This window comes from Xiphophorus maculatus, chromosome 6, assembly GCF_002775205.1.
Source record: "Xiphophorus maculatus strain JP 163 A chromosome 6, X_maculatus-5.0-male, whole genome shotgun sequence".
NCBI lineage: Eukaryota > Metazoa > Chordata > Actinopteri > Cyprinodontiformes > Poeciliidae > Xiphophorus > Xiphophorus maculatus.
The window spans coordinates 792,805-815,077 of NC_036448.1; the positions used below are offsets into that span (position 1 = coordinate 792,805).

At 39.1% G+C, this 22,273-nt stretch overlaps 1 protein-coding gene across 3 annotated transcripts in view; it reads left to right on the plus strand.

The window, feature by feature from the left end:
• The window catches only part of LOC102232746 (disks large-associated protein 1-like), a 95,081-nt gene that overhangs the window by 56,941 nt on the left and 15,867 nt on the right, over positions 1-22,273 (plus strand). For all 3 annotated transcript variants that reach the window (XM_023335520.1, XM_023335521.1, XM_023335522.1), the window contains exons 9-15: positions 944-1,102; positions 1,231-1,313; positions 6,573-6,618; positions 7,265-7,546; positions 8,318-8,450; positions 13,689-13,780; positions 15,442-15,594. In XM_023335520.1, coding sequence (XP_023191288.1) covers positions 944-1,102; positions 1,231-1,313; positions 6,573-6,618; positions 7,265-7,546; positions 8,318-8,450; positions 13,689-13,780; positions 15,442-15,594 — 948 coding nt within the window. The remainder of the gene's footprint in view (positions 1-943; positions 1,103-1,230; positions 1,314-6,572; positions 6,619-7,264; positions 7,547-8,317; positions 8,451-13,688; positions 13,781-15,441; positions 15,595-22,273) is intronic.

Consider the following 22,273-nt stretch of genomic DNA (forward strand, 5'->3'; position numbering starts at 1 on the left):
AAACTTCCAAGGTCAGTTTGTTGAAAAACAGGTAACTGAACACCACGTCACTCTCACATCTAACAATTTCTATTTTTTTCTAAATAAATACATCCTACTTAAGTTATTTTTCCTTCATGATGCATTTTTGACTGATGCAACTTATACTCTTGAGTGACTTGTGCTCCTTTTCCACTGACTGTAATGGACCCAGCTCCACTCTACTCAGTCTGCTTGGCAAGCATTTTCACCTGCCTTTTTTCAGCCTTGTATCTGCTTTGTCGGACCCTGCTAGGGTCTGCCAGGGCCCAACGTACATAGGCAGTGATGTTTAAACTCGCTTTAGTGACTGAGGTGTTTCATAGTCTCAATTTAAGAAAGACTTGAGTCTTGGTCATTGCAGAAGAATCCAACTAAAATACTTACGCTTGAGATTGACAGTTTGGGTTTTGCTGTGAAACTTTGACACAGTGTTCCAGTGGGTTTAGTGATCCCAAACACATGGGATATGGGTATGTAATGGATAAAATAGGCTGACTTTAGACCTATTCAAACACCTTTAAAAAAGTTCCAACCTTAATCCTGTTAATAATTTGTGAACTAGGGTTAAAAGTCAAGAAGTCAAATAATTGAAACAAACTATGCTAATATTCCAAACATTTGTCAGATGTCCATAGCTGTCTCAAACGGCAGGCCTTTTTATTTGTGTCCTTAGTCCTACTCACATTAATTAAATGTCTAAACTGCTAATGAGCTAATATTGGAGCCAGGTGTGCTAAAGCACAGAGATATAGAAAAGACTGAGGAAAGGAGTTTTAGACCCTTGATCTAGAATTATGACAGAAGTTTATTGATGACTACAAATAGAGGTCAAGGTTCACTTGCCTCGAAAGTTCAAAGTGATTATGACCTTCTTTCCCATAAACATTACATTTAAACTCTGACTGGAGCTGTCTCTACTTAGGTGCATGGACCAGCCAGTCAACATGTCAGCAACAGCACGATGACAGTCAGCACTGCCAGTTCCCCACATCTCAGCAGGGGGCAAGTTGTAGAAGAACATCGGGATGAATACAGAAAAGAAGCACTCAGGAAGGGGAAATGTCTCTCCATAGGCATCCAGGTACAGGATTTGTAGCTAATTTACTTTACACAACAGAAAAATCAAAGCTACATTTAAAGGGGAAGGTAGAGGAAGGTATGCTGAAGTATGGAAGAATTGTGTAGTTTGGAATTCTTTGTATCCTATAGGTTGATGGACCAGAAGAGATTCCAGATCCAGAAGACCCCTCCAAGTTCACATCTGTGGGGGTGCAAGTGGAGGATGATCGAGGGTGAGGGTGATCATTGCAGTGAAAAAAATCAAAATATTTTTCGATTTTGATTTCTATTATATTCTTTCATAGAATAGAATAGAATATACTTTATTGATCCCCAAGGGGAAATTGCTTATTAGTTGACAAGCTACTTCATCCAAGGTGTTAAATATTAATAAAACAAATATAGGCATAAGAAAGAAACTTTTTAAAATATATATACACCTTAGAGTGATGTACAGAATTCAATATGATGGAATATAAATAAATAAAAAGCATGCACATGCAAATATGTTAATCTATAAATAATCTACATATGAGTACAAAGAAAATTCAGTTTAAGTTACTCAGAGTTGGGCATTGTATTGTCTAATGGCTGCAGGCAGAAATGATTTCCTGTGTCATTCTGTGGTACACTTTGGTAAAATGAGTCTCTGGCTGAATGTGCTCCTGTATCCAGTCAGTACATCATGAAGAGGATGAGACTAGTTGTCCAAGATAACCTGTACCTTGGACAGGATCCTTCTCTCTGCCACCACTGTCAGAGAATCCAGCTCCGCTCCCATGACATTGCTGGCCTTGTGGATCAGTCTGTTCAATCTGTTGGTGTCCTCCACCTTCAGCCTACTGCCCCAGCACACCACAGCATACAGGATGGCACTGGCAACCACAGAGTCATAAAACATCCTGAACAAAGTCCAAGAGATGTTGAATTTTATTTTTATTTAATTTTAATTTTATTTATTTGGGCCTTCCTGTACACAGCATCAGTGTTCTTAACCCAGTCCAGTTTCTTTATTATTGTGGACACCTAGATATTTATAGTTCTCCACAATGTCCACACTGACCCCCTGGATAGTAACAGGGGTCACCAGCGTCCTGGTCCTCCTCCTCAGATCCACCACCTGTTCTTTGGTCTTTGTCACATTGAGCTGCAGGTGGTTCAGCCCACACCATGTGACAAAGTTGTCCACAGCAGCCCAGTATGCAACCTCATCGCCCTCACTGATGCAACCAACCACAGCTGAGTCATCTGAGAATTTCTGGAGATGACAGGTCTTAGTGCAATAGCTGAAGTCAGTTGTATAGAGGGTGAAGAGGAAGGGAGAGAGGACAGTCCCTTGTGGAGCTCCTGTGTTGCTGACAACACTGTCTGATACATAGTGTCACAGGTGCACAAACTATGGTCTGCCATTTAGATAGTCCACAATCCAGGGAACAAGGGGAGATCCAACTGCATTGCCATCAGTTTCTAACCCAGTAGAGACGGATGGATGGTGTTGAATGCACTCGAGAAGTCAAAGAACATAAATCTCACAGTGCTCAACAGCTGGTCCAGGTGAGCATATACATGGTTAAGCAGGAAGATGATGGTGTCCTCAAGTCCAAGTCTGGGCAGTTAGGCAAACTGTAAGGGATCCAAGAGTGGTTGGACCAAAAGCCAGAGATGCTACAGTCCAGTAGCATCCTGGTGACAAGATGAATCTCTCCAGGGTCTTCATAATGTGGGAGGTCAGTGCCACAGTCCTTGTAATCATTTACAATGCATTCTGTTTTCCACATCACAGGGACCCGCTGTAGATTCTGGATCATGTTGAAGATATGCTGAAGGACTCCACAGAGCTGGATAGCACAGGCTTTGAGCACCCTCGGACTCACACCATCAGGGCCTGCAGTCTTGCACGGTGGAGTCTCACCAGCTGTCTTCTAATATCTTCAGCGCTAGTGTTTACTATATAGGTGACAAGCTGAGAGGTGGGGGATGGTCACTGAGTACAAGAGGAGGGAAGGAGATGTGAAGGTGAAACTCACATGGGTGGTCAGCAGCAGGATGTTGCTGGGAGTGAGAGGTACAGGAGCCGCAGTATCAAATCTGTTAAAAAACAGGTTGAGTTCATTGGCTCTGTCAACGTCCCCTCAACCGCTCCACAGCCTGCTGATCTGAACCCAGTGATAGTCCTAATCCCTCTCCAGACCTCTCTGATGTTTTTCTGCTGGAGTTTCCTCTCCAGCTTCCTCTTGTAATCCTCTTTAGCTCTTCTGATCTTCACCTTCAAGCACCTCTGAATTAGTCTCACATCATCCGTTGCCATCTCTGCTTCTCATTCAGGATGGTTTTGAGCTCCTTTGTTCAAACCAAAGGAGATCAAATAACACCGTTTATTGTTATTTGGGTAACAATAAACAGTCTCAGTAGGGATAATGGAGTCAACACAGAAGAAGTTAGTTATGCACTCATTGAGCTCACTAATGTTCTCCATATTTGAGATCCTGACATATTGAGATCCTCAAAACATCCCTGTAGCGTCTCAGTGACCTCCTGTGACCCCCTCCTCACTGTCCTCGTGGTTGCAGGCTGGCTCTTCACCAAGGACTGAGGCACACCAGGTTATGATCGAACTTTGAATGGAGGGAGGGGAGAGGAACTGTAAGCATCTTTTATATTAGTCCAGAGTCCTATCTTCTCTGGTGGGACATCTCACATACTGGGTGAAGTTGGGCAGGGTTTTGTCCATGGTGACATGAATAAAATCACCCAAGATAATCATGAATGCAGTTGAACGTCTTGTCTGCAAGCAACCTACAATGGAGTGGATGATATCACAGACCATGTAGGTTTGCCACCCATCCCATAAAATACAAAATCATCTCTTATTTAGCTGTTAAATGCTGCGTCCTGTATTAAACCAATATGTGGCATGTATTGGTCCATATTTCTATAATTGTCCAATAGACAAGCCTATCACACACATATCAACACTAAGTGTAACAATAATGACCAAAATAAAACACAGGAAATATTAAGGTCTGCTAAATTGTAGTGACAGGATCTACATGACCCCCTGCCCACCAGAACACTACGGTTTGATGCTGTTATCATGGTTACCTAGAGACAGACAATATGCAGCTGAGGTGAGCTGCTATCAACCTGGGTCTTTTTAAAATGTCCACCCAATACTCCACCATGTCCTTAGAAGCAAAACCTCTTGCAAAAATACAATGGGAAGAAATAAATCTCAGGCTGAACCATCTTAGTGAGGATGAATACAGACATTTTAAATAATGTGCCCATTGTGGCACAGTGTGCTATATGATATCAGACAGAATGCATCAGTAGAAGAACACTGCAGATCCGCCAGAACCTAGAAGAACCAGACATCAGTGTCTTTTCCACCCTCAATCATCTCCTGAGGCTGATATGGTACAGAACATTTTGCTATGATTAAGTTTCTTGTTGTGCTTTTAGTAGACTATTATGGTTTGATTATTTGCTTAGGATGTTGAGTTTGGATGACACTTTATTTAATCTATCTAAATAGTATCAGCTAAAATAATAGAATTGATCATTTAAAGAACAAATCATGCTAATAGATTACCAGTACATACATAAATATTTCCTGCTTTAAAACTGTTTGTTAGGACTTTCTGTGTGTTTTCTTTAGAAATATTGATATTTTTTATGAATACATTGCTCAGTGTTCATTTAATGTATTATTTCACTATTATTTCATTAATGTGGTTTACCAGTTTGGATAACCTGACTTCCCATTAATGGAAAAAAAAAAACCATGCTAACCAAAAATGCATTTGGTTAGCTAGCGGTTCTAGACAATGGTCAACACTGTAAATGTAATTTGTTAATACTCAGTGGTGGATTTTTTTTTAACCTTCACAAGTTTACTTTAACAATGAATTCAAAATTATAGTGCTGCACTTTTAGCTGTTGAATTTAGATAGGATCATACTTTCCAGCTGCTAGATCAGGGTTCTGTAAGCTGTATCTGTGGATATACAAGTGGCTCTTTGGCTCACTTAATATATCAAATGATGAAATATTGCTGTTCTTTTTGTTGTTGTTTCATTCTTTTTAAGAGTCACCATGAAAAAATACTGACTCCACTGGCCCCCATGGTAAATTTGGACTAGAATCAACCAGACCTAACTCCTTATTTGTATAAATATTTTGGTAAAACTCTTTAAAATACCAGAATTTGCACCTTTATATTTTTGGCTGTCTGGTGACTTAAATGTTAAATCAGGTATTATGATCAGTTACTCAGTACTTGAGTAGACCTTTCACAAATATTTTTTATACTTGCTTAATTAAAGCTTAAGTAATTTATGGTTCCATTCTATTTCTATTTAAGTAAAAACCCGTTGAACGTATGCTATTCTGATTGGAGTACAATTTTGGGATCCTCCAACCAACCTGTATGTATGAATAATTGCTCTATGAATCCTTTTTGTTGTTTTTACAAAAAAACATTGCCATAAAACAATGTCTATCACTGCAGCAGCCATCCCACCCCATGAGAGTAGGGCGACACAGGCCTCCCTTATTTTATTTCTGAAAGGTGGCAACCCTGTCAGAGGGAGGAATGTAAACAGTCACCACAATAACATGGGAATATTCACAGTTCAAGTAAAATGGACGAAGACGTCCAGGCTATAGGTTCGCTCCTTGACCGTTATATGAACAGGATTGCATGACCAGTTGTTTATTAGAGCGGCAAGCCACCCTCCTTCAGGTGTGCTATTCTCTCTGTGAAATTCCGGTCAGGCTGAACAGTCTGGTAATCCTTCATGGAGGCATTGGTGTCAGGAATGCAAATGTCTCCATCAGGTGTGGGTGCAGTCATGTCTCCGTAAAACACATTAAACTACATTCCCGGTATTCCCTCTGGCTCCTGGACAGATATGTTAATTCATCCATCTTGTTAGCCATCGATCTAACGTTGCCCATGGTAATGGTGGGAGAAACAACTTATAACTTCTCTTCTCCATAAGCCTTTGTTGTTTCTTCCTTATTGCGCTCCTCCACTGTTTGTTTTCTCTTCGGCAACCCCGATGTGTCCTTCTCCACATCTCTTTGGAGATTTCTGTGGATCTGGACACCATGTCATTCAGCTTCAGCACAATGAGCTGATCCCTGGTGTAAACAATTTGGCCAAGTTGTTGTGCCTAGCAGAGTAAAAAAAAGTATCTCTACATCAAAGAAAAAAATTATAACTCTCTTAATAAACAGTACTGAAAATTATGACTAGTAAAGTGCAAAAATAAATTGAAACTGCAAAATAATCAATCCAAAAAAATAAACAAAGCAAAAAGGTGAGGAGTAAACACAACAGGCTGCATACATGTTGGGACATGCGCACTAAATCACAAATTTACTGATTTGTATTAAGTATATTTAGAAAGACATTGCAAAATGTAAAAGTGTTGACTGAATTGTGTCTTGACAGTAGATATTGATTCTTTGGTTTCTTGGATGTCTAGATATCGAAGGCTCCAGCGCTCCAACAGTGTGACAGCAGCTGTACAGGTAAGCAGCAAGCTTGCATTGACAGGTTGTGATTAACAATTTTTATTGGGACAAGTTCTCTATGCTGTTCCAAGCTATATCCAACAGCTCTGTTGGATAAAGTTTACCAACAGAGCTGTTTTCCTTCTTCATAAACAAAGCCCTCTGCTCTACACATCGGAATTAATGAATGACTATACTTTATTAATTAATTATTAATAAACAGAGTCCTGGTGCTGACCAGAGTTCTGAGTGGCTCATAGGACAAAGAAATGGAGAAATAGCAGCACACATGACTGGTTCTGTTACTGATCTTTCACTGTGAAAGTCTGTATATCTACACACTTGTGTGATATCTTGCTCTTTGGAGATCTGTTTGCAGAAAAGTTATCAAATTTCTACATGTATATGTCAAATTTTAGATTCAGACCACTTTTTCCAGACCATGGAAAATGTGACTCAGGTAGAGGAATAAATCTGACTTCCATTGCAAAGCCTTTTTTGGCTAAAATATATAATATCAAGTTGATCTTGACAGAAGACATGAGGAATGAGAAATCATTTGGAAATATGCTGTATTAATGTAGGCTATTTACAAAACTAAATATAAATTTCACACAACTAAATATTAAGTTAATTCTTGGATCCTCTTTATTTTCCAATCCAGGCAGATCTAGACCTGCCAGACCTCCTAGACACTCCCCTAGACTCTCCACACCCTCACAGAGGACGTCTGGCCTCCTGTGGCATGTCTCGGAAGTATTCCCGCGATGCAGCCACCTCCACTGTCAGCATTCAAGGCTCAGGGAACCATTACCATGCCTGCGCCTCAGATGATTATGATGATGTTGGTTTTGACCCGTCCATCCTCCCCCCGCCTGACCCCTGGATAGATACTGTTACTGATGACTCACTTGATGCAGACTTCAACAGCTCTGCTATTCTGGAGGTATGTAGACTTGTTTTACTCATTTTGGTTTGTTTTTAATGCATATCAATCATTTCAATCATTTTTTATACATCCTTGATATCGGTGACCAAAGTCCTTCACAAAATATATATAGAAAAGTAAGGACGCACCAATATAAACATTTGGGTTGGAACTGATATCCAATATTATTACTGCTGTTATGACAGATATCTGATATTAGTCATAGACAGTTTTCAAGTCTGTGGGATGAAAGAGCACATAGAGTCAAAGCTCAGTGGGGTTTAACACTGAAAGACAGGGACAAGTGTATCACTATACTTTCTATCTTTTGAAATAACTGAGATTTTTAATCATAATTTTTTATTTTAAAGTATGTACTTGCATGTACAGTTTCTAAGAAAATGCATTCCTCATGACACACTTCATTTTAAAAAGTTCTCCATGTGTGTTTTATATATTAGAATACACATTCCCCAATATGTGTTTTAATATTTAGAACACACATAAATATTACATTTAATTTCAAGATTTCATCTTCTTTAGATTGTGTTATTGCTGTGCAAGTGTGGAAAATGTTAGCTTTAGGAGAATGAATGTTCACATTTCCTTCTGATTAACCGTATTTTAAGATATTTATTTATCAGAAGCTGAAAATGTTCACATTGCCCTTTAGTGAAAGATAAACAAGCAGTTACTTTCAGCCTCATTCAGGGGTTTCTTGTAGTTTTAATGAATATTTCATGTTCACTATTTTGACAGTATGTGCAAATTTGAATATTATGATGTAAGGTGGTACAACGGTCGGTCTGTCAGAGAGATGGACGCTGGTTCCTGAAGCTTCTTCAAGCTGAGACCGACCGCATGGAGGGATGGTGTCGGCAGATGGAGCTCGACCAGCGGGAGAACGAGTTGCCTGAAGACAGTAGGTTTTATATGTGTTTGTTCATCGTTCAGCTTTTTAGCAAACATTTCAGGATAAATAGTGCAACACACATTTTAAATATTAAATCTGAATAATATCAAATTCAGTTTTTTATTGCAAAGTCCATACAAAGGGTCTCAACCATAAGAAATTTAGGAGGTCCACAATTATGGAAAATTTCCGTTTTGCATTTTTCTGTCCTTCCACTTGGGTATTTATGGTTTCTACAAATATTCCAAGAGCAAAAGAAACCGAACACCCAGCTAGTTTTTGGAATAAGTATATGTATTGCTGGTGTTTGCAAGACAGTTTGTTTCAAAAACTTCTAAATTGTTGCATCACAACTTTTTACAAACCAACCTCAAGTGGACCTCCACCTATTTCATTACAGGTTTGTTCTGCTGGTTTTACACTTGCACAATGACTGCTTGAAAAGGAAAATGTTTTGTTGTCCACTGTAACACAGAGCTTGAGCATGTGTTCATGCATTTTCTCCCAGTCATGGAGAACAGAGCTGCATGGCTTCATAATATTTCTGCTTGCAATGTCCTTGCAATATTGCCAAAGTAAGTTGTAGTTTGTACAGAGAATTTTAAGCAGAAATCCTCTGAAAACTACCAACAGTTCATGACAGAATTTACCAAAATGCTTCAACGGAAGGAAGAATCAGTTTCTATATTCTCACAAATATGCAGATGGCGATGTAAGTACATAATGATGTGTTGCATGTTTCGTGTTGTTTGGCAGAAACGTGGTTTGTCATTTAGCACAAGCTAACACTAAACAATAGCCTCTGCTAGTCCTGTGTCTCACTTTATGTTACTCACAATCAGTGTGTCCGAATTCAGGGTCTGCATCTTTCGGAGTCTATGAATGTCTTTGCGTCAAAGGATCTGGTCTATGTAGGACGGGTGCTTCGAAGGCCGCAAATATTCGACGACTGGAATAGAAAAGCTGTGACTTTGGACAGGTCTAGTCAAAATAAAGAATAGACGCTATATAACATTGGGGTTAAATAAAGCTATTATGTTTGATTGCTTCACTTTAATCAGTCAAACTGATTTGCTAAGGAATAAATTAAATACTTTGGATAACCAAACATTATGCTGAACAATGTTGCCATTTAACTTCCTCTCATTGGAGAAAGCTATTGGAAGTTTGAAAACAATGTTCCGGGAGTCAGGCGTTCTCTCCCTGTAAACCAAATCTGGATCGTCCGGGGAGCTGGCTGTTAATGCAACGGGAGTAGACATCTCCGAAAATATTGTCAGAGCAATATTGCAATTAGGTGGCATATTAATAAATCAAGCAGATATTTGAGATTTACAAAGCTACATTCTCACTTAAAAAACATTGTAAAATGTAATGTTGTGTCACTTAGAGTGTAATATAGCAAAGATAATTTGCTGCTCTTCACCACCGTTGCTGCTTTTCCCGAACACCCAGTTTGGACCCTCAATGAATCGTAGGATATGGTGGGTCATGAAGGATACACTGGACCTGTCCAGTACACAAGGGTGTATCAGCATGGATGATGTACCCACAATGCATCACAGAGACATCACACTAATCTGAATATTGCCTCAGTATTTCAGGTTCCAGATTCAACCCCCTTTTCTTAGTGCCTGTTGGGGGAGTTTCTCTCAGAATCCGTGTTGCCTGCGCACATGGCATATTTCACGGAACTTGCTGGCTGTAGGTCAGGGTTTGTGTACCTGGGTCCAAAGCTGGCATTCTGATTGCTGTCTGGTTTCTGCTTCAATAGCAGCACAGATCTCATGTGATAACTTAAAGCCTCTCTTAAGTGGCAGTGTTGCTTTTAGTTAGTCTCATCTAGAGGGAACCTAAAGTTGTAACCAACAACAGTTAACTGAGGAACATTTAATTATGTCTCTGCTTATTTCAGCAGGGCACTGATAAGAAAGCACAAACCCAAATGGCACAGGACCAAATTTAGAGTCCACCAAAGTAAGGTTTTCAAGTCCATGCAGTAAGTTGAATACCCCTGGTTGCAGGCATGTGTCTTTCAGTCTCTCCTCGCCATGATGTGAGGATCTGGATGAGGACCTTCCAAATGAGACACATCAATTTTAATATAGATTTTATTATGTCATGTGACCTTTCAAGCTATAACAGTGACACTAATCACCTCCCTGTACTTGACTGTAATGCAGAAATCGAGTTTGTAATGCAAAAACACTCTCCCAAACTTTTAATAGTAAAATGGTATTATAAATTGTGTAAGATAATATCAGGAAGCATATACAAAAAGCAATACATACTATTCACTTTTATGTTTATGTTAAACACATTACCATCTTTGAATATTTAAGGACTCATTCACTCACCTGCACATGCCCTGTGTGCACTTCACACCAGTCCTAACCCTGTTTTTATCTCTTGCCACTGGTTTACATGATGCCATTTCATTTGTAGTCTCTGGGGCATTTTCCTATAATCACAAATGATTAATTAACAAATAGGTGGATACAAACTGTTAGTCTAAGATCACCAAGTTTAAAAAATATATTAATTTCTGACCTTTGTTGTTGCCCGGTGCCAGATCTGCAGTGAACTGGTGCATGACAAAGGCAATGGTACTTTCTTATAGCCCATAGTATTGTAGTGAGTAGTTTGAAACAGAAGTCCCACCATGTGATTACACAGGGTTTTCCCAGCTGAGCAAGAACATGACATGCACTTCAGTTCCACCACACCCCCACACCACAGCAGAATGAAGTGAAACCTGCTAATAGAGACATAAAAAATGTTATTCCTATGTTATGTTGACGTCAGCTTTCTACTGCCAAGTCTGAGCTACAGCAAAACAAAGTAGAAAAAAACGTAACACTCTAAATATAACATTTGATAAATATTCAACTGAGAGGGTAATCAACTTCCTTCATTTTCTAAATTGACCCGTGACATCTTTGTCTCACTAACACCTTTCCCTCAACTGCAATCGAGACTGTTCCAATACAGTGTTTGGGGAAACATTTCACTAACATTACAGATTTCTATCTTACTCAAAATTATGTAGTCAACAACAGAAATGTGGTTGCAAAAATAACTTCTATCCTTTACTTGAGTTGCCACCTTTCAGAAATCAAAATAAGGGACACGCACTACAACCCAAGTCATTCGACTCTCGTGGTATGAGGTGCCCACAACCACCTCATACCATACATTTGTCTATGTCTGCATATATATGTATAGTTATGGCCCGGCTCAGATGACCACAACAAAAACTGGGGGGACACAACTCCAGAAACCATTTTAAGCCCTTCAGAGGCATTCATTAAAATGAAGTCTAGGGGTAGTGGGTGGCAGCCTGGAAACCGCTGCACCGGCGTGCGTGCCCCTCGGTCCAGTTCTCCATCAAGCACTTTTCCTCTTCAGACTTGCTGGCCCCCACAGGTTCCAGCATGTGTGGACCATCTGAACCTCTGAACTGGTTCCCACACTGTGTCAAGAAACCAACGTTCCCCGTCTGGTTCTGGCTCCGACTCCACCTCTGGTTACGGCTATGCCTCCGCCTGGTTCTGGATCTCCATGAATGAACAAGTGTTCCTCACAGTATATAAGTGATCTGGGTAGACACGTGACCATAAGGACCTTCCATATCGAAGACCTTAATTGAAGCAGTTAACTACCCACAATGCAACACATCAGGGGTCACTCTATAATTTATTTTTATCTTTCTTTTTGTCTGAATTGCTTACCTCCTGATATAATTCATGTCAGGAGATATGACTGGCATTCGTTGTGCGCCTTTTGTCCTCACCGGAGCTGTTCTGCCTGGGATGAGTGTCTTCCTTCTCACACAGTGCAGGACGCTCAGGCATCACAAGGAAACATTTAAGTGTCATATAACAAATGATTCTGTATTTTACGTGATAGGTGGTAACCCCATTCTATACTATAAGAATCCAATCAAGATTAGAGCCTAACAATGTTCTATTTCCAAAACAGAAAGGTCACATAATGTTAGCTAGCTAACAACAAAAACACGTCCCTTCATAGTCAAACAGGTATCGTTCAGTGAACAATTTGCAGCCTTTGTCCAGTTTAGATTGTGTTGTCAAAGAACATTTGTTTTCAAATCATAATATAGCTTTAAATTGTATTTGTGGCAGTTTTAAAGGCTGCGTAAACTCCAGAAGTAAAGATACAGTACTTCGAGGCCAGCAGCAGCTCATTTGTATAATCGTGACATAGCGCTAAAACAACACATTCCTTAATGAGCTCAAAACCAGCAGAACTGATGGGTGAAATCTCAATATGTGAGAATAATTTTGTGTATTAAATGTAATGACCATGTTTTGCATATTCCACAGACCTATCCTAGCGTTTTCAAGAAACTATAATAGTGGACCATTAGTGGATTAATGGAACATTTAGTAGAACATGACAATCTTGTTGATGAGTGAAAAAATTGCAACAATCCATGTACTGCTTATAGGCAATAGACAAAGTCTACACAGCCCTCCAATAAGTTTTGCAATGTAAACCGCTTAGACCATGACAAATAATCTTAAAACTTTTTCCACCTTGACTGTGATACGCATCCTGTACAATTCAACCAGAAAACAAACTAATAAACTCTAAAATAATGCTCTGTTGAAATATCCTTGGACGGAATTGCAAAATTCAGTCTTGCTTGGTGGGAGTCAGACATCATCCACCAGCTTGACTTAGTAGTGTCTGTCCTCTCTATGCATTAGACCCCACTTCCCCACCTACTGGTGGTTAAATAATCATAGATTCATAGATTTTTCTGTGGAACCTGACTCCAAATTATTTGCTAAAATTTCACTTATTTGTCCATTTTGTTTGTAGAGAATGTCTAAAATAGTCAAAAGAAAATAATTTCAGCTATTTGCAGGCAGTTGCAGTCTCTGTGGGGATCTTTGCGAGTTTGAGAAGACAGAACAGAATAAAGAAACAGATGAACTGATGTAGGATTAACTTTGATGTTTAGAAAAGTTAACAACAGAAGAGGGAGGACAATTAGTTGATGGCAGCATTATCTCAGCCAATGCCCTCCTGCAGGAAGGTATCACAAACTATCATTTTTGACTTGGATAATATGTGTTTTACTTTGAAAAACTGGCATTTTAAGCAAGGTGTGTAGACTTTTTATATCCATTTTTGTATCATTTTCAAAGGTGAAAATACATTAGATCCTTTTGTTTATCCTAAAGTTTATTTTACCATAACTTGTGTTTGTGTTCTCAGTCCTGGAAAAGATGAGAACTGCTGTTGGAAGTGCTCAGCTTTTGATCTCCCAGAAGTTTCAGCAGTTCAGGGAGTTATGTGAAGAGAACCTGGTGAGTGCAAAAACCATTATCAATAATTCTACTGGAAAACATGCATCTTCACGCCTACTGGACACTTTACAAGTGCTCTGAATTCCAAGCTTTCTTTACAATCTTTTGTTCGATATCTCAGAAAATGCATTCAGTTGTAGCATTTGTATACATAGTTATTTAGAAGGTATTGATTATGCAATTGATGTTGTAACTTTTCTCTTCTATTGTTATTATGTAATAAGCTAATAACAACAGATAACAAAATTATTAATAGTCTCATGAAAACATCACTTTGCTAGTTTTGTGTGTATAATAGGGTTCAGTTTGGTTCAATTAAATCTCCTTATTTTAATTCAATCTACTTTCTAAAAAAAGATTCTAGTTGAGAGCAGTGACTGACGTCGGACCACTTTTTTCAGCAACAAGTAATCTAACGTGTTGCTATGTCAAATCCAGGAGTCAGACTACAGTTATTTATCGAAACCACTTTGTGCTACTATTTTCTTTTGGAATTTAATTGTATTTCCTCTACGTGTCTTGTCCAGTGATAGCCGTTTCTATTCGACAGTATCAGCAGCGACAGAAACATATACAATGGAGGGAAGAGGGAGATGCGCATTTTGTTGCTGGAACAACAGGAACTATTTTGAGTTTTGCTCGCCAAGTCTAATTATTATAGGCAGCTTAGGGCTTGTTTTTCTTTTTTTTTGTTTCTTTGTTTGTTTATAATCGCTTGCAAATTTAATGAGTGGCGGGTTGCGCCTTTTTGGGTTCGTTTTTGAATGTGAAGTTTGAATGTGAAGTTGCTCTTTTGGGCTTGGAAATAAGCAGAGACTCATAATAAATCCCAGAATTTGTCTGACATCCAGTTAATTTTAGTCTGACTCTCCCTGTCCATCATTTCCCGGATGATCCATCCAGCTGTGTTTTTGTTCATGCTAAGTTAATATATTTGCTCTGAATGACGTCGAGCCCCGCGTTGTGCTCCAGAAAACTGCAAATATTGAGACTAATATGAACAGCGCAATAAAGGTGAAAACAGCCACGAATGAACGAGTCCATAAAGTTGTGCAACTAAACACCATTATAATCATTAATATTAAGATAAATGTCACAAATCTGTGCAGCGGGACATCTGAGTGGGAGAGCTGCAGGAGGAGTTCTGTGTGCTGCGCTCTGACAGCAAGCAGGGCCTAATGCAGAACCTGGAGGCTGGGGGTGTTAAAATCCTTCTTAGAGTTTTCCAGACAGTGGAACACACAAAAACACACACAAGTTACTAAAGTTTTTTTGTACTGTTGTAACCATTAAACAATCTCCCCTTCAGTTCAACCTTATAAGTGGAGACACATTGTTGATGTTACCATTATAAAATAACTTGCATATTAAGTTTTGGCAAAGCTTAATGTAATTTTCACAGGCAGCAGAGCATTGTTGAGAGTGGTTGAGAGTTATTCTTAAAATTTTGTTTTTTTTACATTATATATAGCCTTGGACAACCCAATTATCATTTGGGTTGTCCATAATACATAAATATAACAAGTATAACCTATAATGCGATATACTTCTCAGTTCGACCATGCTTGGACTTAGAGCCAATTAAAAATTAATAAGCATTTTCTCTTAGATTAGTTATGTTTATTTTTTCTTATTTTATTTTGCTTTTTGCACCATTACAGAACCTCAGCATTCATCCTCGTCCTGTGGCCTCAGACCTGGCTGGCTTTTGGGATATGCTTCAGCTGTCTATTGAGAACATCAGCCTCAAGTTTGATGAGCTTCACCAGCTGAGGGCCAACAACTGGAGACCGCTGGACCCTCCCGATAGAAAGGTACTCTCATTTCTTAGGTGAAGGAAAAGGGATACCCTTTCCTTTGTTGTTTTTCTCTATCTATTATTTTATAGCCATTTGCATGAACATGATATTTAAAATTGAATATCACAAAGTGTTAAGGTTATTCACCTTTTCACAAATGTAATAACACGTTTCCTTTTATTTAAACATTTATTATGGTGAAAACTGGATGCTTTTCCAGTTGAAATAAATATTTTTATTTTTGTTTGTTTTTTTCTATTGATCCTGAATTTTAAGAAATGCCAGGCTTCATTAAGACCCATCGTTATTAACACATCTTTAAATGCAAACATGTCTAACCCTTTCATGCATCAGGGTCACTACAGTGGACAGCTATCTAAAAGCCATTTTCTTGTGTTTCTTGTGGATTTTTATGTTATAAATGCATACAGACCACTAAAATGGACACTAGTGTGTCAGGCAATACACTGCTAACTACTGTCCATCCAGTGCAAGTGTAAGAATTCTTTTGTTAAATCCAATATGTCGGACAGCTTATCAGACTGACTCAGGAACATCCAGTCTCTCCTTCTACTGTAGAAAACTCTTGCAGGTAAAAAAAATATTGTGACATCAAAAACCCCTAAAGACTAATACTACTGATGTATTTTCTAAATAACAACTTTATATTTGGAGAAAGTTACAACTGATCACCTGTCCACTAAAGTGGACATCATGCATCAATGACAATATTTTGACAGGTATTTATATCAATACTCTGACTATATATCTACAATATGCAACATTTCCAGCAAATATTTTGACTGTAAATAAACTGACATATTGTCAATCAATTAATCAAATTTTATTTGTATAGCACATTTCAGCAGCAAGGCATTTCAAAGTGCTTTACATCATATCAAACACAGAAACACAATGCAATATAGAATCAACAATCAAAACACAACATTAAGTCAAGTTACATCAATAAATTTGTAATTGATTACGTTTCAAATACAATCCTAAACAGGAGGGTTTTTAATCGAGTTTGCATCCATAAAAGGTTTACCTGTTACACTCCTACTGTGTTATATGGAACAAAATACCTGTTGCTATTTTTATTCCCACTCACTCTCACAATCACACAGTTTAAAACGATGTAGACAGCATTTTAATGGGCTTCTGGCACAAGGCTCCGTACACCTCTTTCATGGAATTTCGAGCAGGGACTCGGCCGTCCCTCACGGATTTTTTGCAATTCTATGGTACCTGTTAGTGTCTAGAATTTACAGGGTTTGTGTTACGCGCAATGACCCTGAGTCACTCGTCGTTTTTCTTCCGGCACCAGGCTCCCTACACCTCTTTTATGGAATTTCGCTCTGGGAATCCGTCGTCCCTCACGGATTTTTGTGCAATTTCAACATAGAATCAACAATCAAAACATGACATGAAGTCAAGTTTCATCATTAAATGTGTAATTGATTAGGTTTCAAATACAATCCTAAACAGGTGGGTTTTTAGTCTAGATTTAAAGGAAGTCAGTGTTTCAGCTGTTTTACAGATTTCTGGAAGTTTGTTCCAAATTTGTGGTGCATAGATGCTGAAAGCTGCTTCTCCTCGTTTGGTTCTGGTTCTGGGGATGCAGAGCAGACCAGAACCAGAACCTGAGAGGTCTGGAAAGTTGATACAACAACAGCAGATCTTTAATGTATTGTGGTGCTAAGCCGTTCAGTGACTTATAAACTAACAACAGTATTTTAAAGTCTGTTCTTTGAGCTACAGGGAGCCAGTGGAGGGACTTTAAAACTGGTGTTATGTGCTCTACCTTCCTGGTTTTAGTGAGAACACCAGCAGCAGCGTTCTGGATCAGCTGCTGCTGTTTAATTGATTTGTTGGACAGACCTGTGAAGACGCTGTTGCAATAATCAATAAACGCATGAATGAAGATAAACGCATGGATGAGTTTCTCTAGATCTGGCTGAGACATTAGTCCTTTAATCCTGGAAATGTTCTTCAGGTGATAGAAGGTCGACTTTGTAACTGTCTTTATGTGGCTCTGGAGATTCAGGTCAGAGTCCATCACTACTCCTAGGTTTCGGGCCTGATCGCTAGGTTTTTAGTTGTAATAACTGAAGTTGTGCATTGACTCTAGATCTATAACTCTAGATTTATAACTCTAGATCTATAACTCTAGATCTATAACTCTAGATTGTTCCTCTTTAGGTTCAAAAATAATAACTTCAGTTTTGTTTCTGTTCAGCTGGAGAAAGTTTTGGCATATCCACACATTTATCTGTTCGAAGCATCTGTTCAGTGATTGGATGGGGTCAAAGGTCACCTGGTGACATCGTAATGTAGAGCTGTGTGTCATCTGCATAGTTATGGTAGCTAATATTATTTCCTGTTATAACCTGAGCTAGTGGGAGCATATAAATATTGAATAAGAGGTGTCCTAGGATTGAACCTTAGGGTACTCCACATGTGACCTTTGACCTCTTTGATGAGAAGTTTCCAGTTGAAACAAAGTAATCCCTGTTCTTTATGTAAGACTCAAACCAGTTAAGCACTGGACCGGAGAGTCTGACCCAACTCTCCAGTCGATTCAGTAATATGTCATGGTCAACACTGAGGTCCAACAGAACCAGCACTGTGGTTCTCCCACAGTCTGTATTTATATGGATGTCATTGAACACTTTTACGAGGGCGGTCTCTGTGCTGTGGTGAGACTGGAAACCAGACTGGAAGGAGTCAAAGAGGTCGGTTATTGTTAGGAAGCTAGTTAATTGTTTACACACAGCTTTTTCAATAACTTTGCTGATGAATGGGAGGTCAGAGGTCGGCCTGTAATTCTGCATTAGTGATTTGTCCAGATTGTTCTTTTTTTATCAGTGGTTTGATTACTGCTGTTTTTAAAGCCTGGGGGAAAACGCCTGATGAGAGCGATGAGTTTACTATTTGGATCAGATCAGTAGCAATAACAGGCAGGACTTTCTTAAAGAAATGTGTGGGTAAAACATCCAGACAACTAGAGCTTAGTTGACTTGTAATTTCCTGTAGGGTTTCATAATTAAGTAGTTGAAATTGGGTCATTTTTCCTGTATTTGTTTTGTGTGAGCACAACATTGGTACTGACTTTATAGTGGATGTGCAGATTAATCCTCTGATTTTTTGAATTTTCTCTGAAACGAAGCTGGAAAACTGGTTGCAGGCGGCAATACATTGGAATTCAGGCGGTAACGTCATAGGAGGGTTTGTGATTCTGTCAACTGTTGCAAATAAAGCTCGAGCATTGTTAATGTTTTTGTTTATGACATCTGCAAAGAAAGCCTCTCTTGCATGTTTTAGTGTTAAATGATAGTTACGTAGTCTTTCTTTATAGATGTCACAATGAACGTGAAGGTGAGTTTGACGCGATTTTCTTTTGGCCCTACAGCAGAGTTGTCTTGCAGATCTACTGTAACTGTTTGTGCATTTCTCCATGGAGATTTCTTCCTGCCAGACACAACCTTCATTTTAATTGGGGCAACGGAATCAATGATATCTGAAACTTTAGACTGAAAATCATTTACCAACTTATCTACATCATTACAGCTTAAGGGTGAGGAAGAAGAGTAGATTTGATTAAATGTTTCTGCTGTGTTTTCTGTGAGAGAACGTTTTGTGATGGTTGCTGTTTGTCCAAGTGGGTTAAAAGATAAAGAATTTTCAAAGATAACAGCGAAGTGATCTGACAGGGCGACATCAGTTACAGAGACATAGGAAATATTCACACCCTTACTGACAACCAGGTCCAGGGTGTGTCCTTGAGTGTGTGTTGCTTGTTTGACATGTTGTGTTAGATCAAAATTCTCTAATATATTAAAGAGCTTTTTTGCCCCTCTGTCTTGGGAGTTGTCAACATGAATGTTGAAATCACCGACAATTATTAAACAATCATAATCAATACATATGAGAGATAGAAGCTCATTCAAGTCAGTAAAGAAATTTTCCACGTATGTTGGGGTTTTGTATAAAGTTAGTGTCAAAGTTCATTTGTGGCCTTTTACCTCAATTCCAAGGTACTCAAAAGAGATGAATTGACCCAAGGAAATGTTACTAGTATTTATGGTATTCTTAAATATTGAAGCCATGCCTCCTCCTTTTTTATGTTTTCTATTCTCACTTAAGAAATTGTTGTTAGGAGGCGCAGATTCAATTAGTACGATCGGTTCATTATTATCATTCAACCATGTTTCTGTCAGAAACATAACCTCAATATTATGCTCAGTGAGTAAATCATTAATTAATAGAGCTTTAGCACAGAGAGATCTGGTATTTAAAAGACCTAGTTTAAGTGACTTGGAGGCCAAGAGTTCTACAGTCTGAGGTTCCTTTAGGCAGGGGATCAGTCTGAGGTTTGAATTAGGGCTGCTGTATTTTATGCTTCTGTTTTTTGTAAATTTTCTTGTAGTGATCTGGACAGGTAATGTCCTGTTTTGCAGTGCCAGGGGCCAGACACATTCTGGAGGAAGACATGTGTAAATATAATATCTGGACCCTGGTCTCAGACCTCAGAAACGCAGTGATGGATCCACTGGGCAGGTGGCTTAAATGAAGTGAGGTCTGCTACGTGAACGCTAAGGAGAGACGTCCCGAGGAGAACCTGTTGATTCATTCCATCTGTAAATTTAAGAAACTCCGGTCCAGAAGACATTTCTTCATAGGTATCTTGTGAATGAGTGGGTGAGCAGAGAGGGAGGGGGAAGGAGGAAGGGAACCAGTCGCTCTGTCTGCGGTCGATGTTGTATCAGCTTGTTTTGGAACGGTTTGATCCTGATATGCAGAGGGTTCCATCCTAGTCAGAACTCCTTGAGCTTGTTCTTCTGAAGCGATGATCAAATTGTTGTCCTGGTAGATAAAATGAAAAAGGTTTGCAGTGAGTAGCTTTATCCCATGTTTATTAAGATTGTGTCCACCTCTTCCAAAGAGGTGAAAGCGCTGCCAATAGATCCAGAGGTTATCAATGAAGGTCACTGAGTTGGCAGAGCAGGTTTTAATCAGACATTTATTTATCATGTCCAGCCTGGAGTGTTTTTCGTCTTCCCATTGAGGTAATGGAATTGGACCACTGAGAAATAACTTCATTTTTAATTTTCCCATAGTTTTTAGAAGAATATTAAAGTTCTTTTTCAGAATCTCAGATTTCTACTTTGCCATATCGTTGGCTCCAACATGCACAACTAAAGACTCAATATCTGGCTGATCAGTGGTTAGAAAGAGAACTTTGCAAGTTAAATCAGACAGTGTCACCAGGAAAAGAAATCACTCTCGTTTTCTTGGCATTGCAAATGTGACTGATTCCATTTACTGCCTCATCTCCAACAATAAGCACTCTTGGCATACCTTTCGTTTTCCTGGTAGTCGCTTTGTCCTTTGGAGCTTTAGGGGGTGGATGTGTTGGTCTTGCCTCATTGTTGATATTTGAAGGCGAGGTTTCACTCAGAGGCTCAGGCTGGAGTACAGAAAATCTGTTTTTCAGTGGGATTCCCACGGAGTCAGAATGTTTTGAGGCTTGGGCTGGTCGCTTTGTCCTTGGACAAGCGTCCTTGGGAGCGGGGTCGGTGGAGCCATTTTGGTTGCAGCTGCTTGTTTGTTTTTCTTTGGTGGAGCAGGTGTTGAAGTTGAAGGTGGGTTTCGGCTCAGAGCCAGCCACGCTGATTTGTCCAGGTGAGGTGTTCTCCCTGTCAGTCACCTCATCAGATCTGCAGTTTGAGACTTTTGCTTCGGCTTGGCACCCAGAGCGTTCCAGGGTGAGCTGCTTGATGCGAGGTGCATGGCCTCTCCATTGATTTGAGGAAGAGTTGTCTCATTTCCACAGGTAGCATTTATCTCAAAGTTCACTTCCAGCAATTTAATCTTCATTTCTATAGATTGAAGTTATTGTATAATACTGCTTATGTCCCTGGGGTTGGCCGGATGCATTTTTCCCTGGTTCAACTTAGAGATAAAGAAAAGTAAGGTAAAAATAAAAGTAAGAAAAAATCCCCCAGTCCTTAGGTTTGACGTAATCCAGTTATGATGTCGAAAATGTAACTATAACAACTGTCACTTTAAAAATAACTCACAGGCAAAGTTATCAGTAAGGACGAGAGAGAGCAGGATAAGCTGTTCCTCCTTCAGCTGCCACAGCAATCAACCAATCACAGTCAATACTAGACCATATTAGTTCTTAACTTGAAGTCCGTTGTTGCCATTAAGAAGTAAAGTTTTATACGTTACTGGCCAATGGAGATGAGGATGATGAAGAACCTTTGATCACGGAGGTAAATGAAGATATTGAGGGACATTGTTATGTTCTGTTATTGCATGAAAAAGACAGAACGGGGAGCTCTGGATATGTATGTGACAAAATATGCTGTATGTGGAGCAGAAGAAGGGAACGAAAGAGAGAAAGAGAGAACTGAAGCTGAACTATGTCTGATGCTGTTTATTTTCCACCATTTCAATATAGCAACACCACAACAGACATGAAATAATTGGAGATGCAGAACCTACATAATGCAAACCTGTATGCATTCCAAAAAAGAAAATAAATTCTGGCCTTAACAGATCAGGAAGTGAAGACATTTCCAGTAATAAATATGTAATCAAGTCATACCTCAGATACCCAAGGTCAAGAATGTATTTATCATTATAGCCAGGTCTTCATCTTGACATGATACTAAGTGTTTTTTAA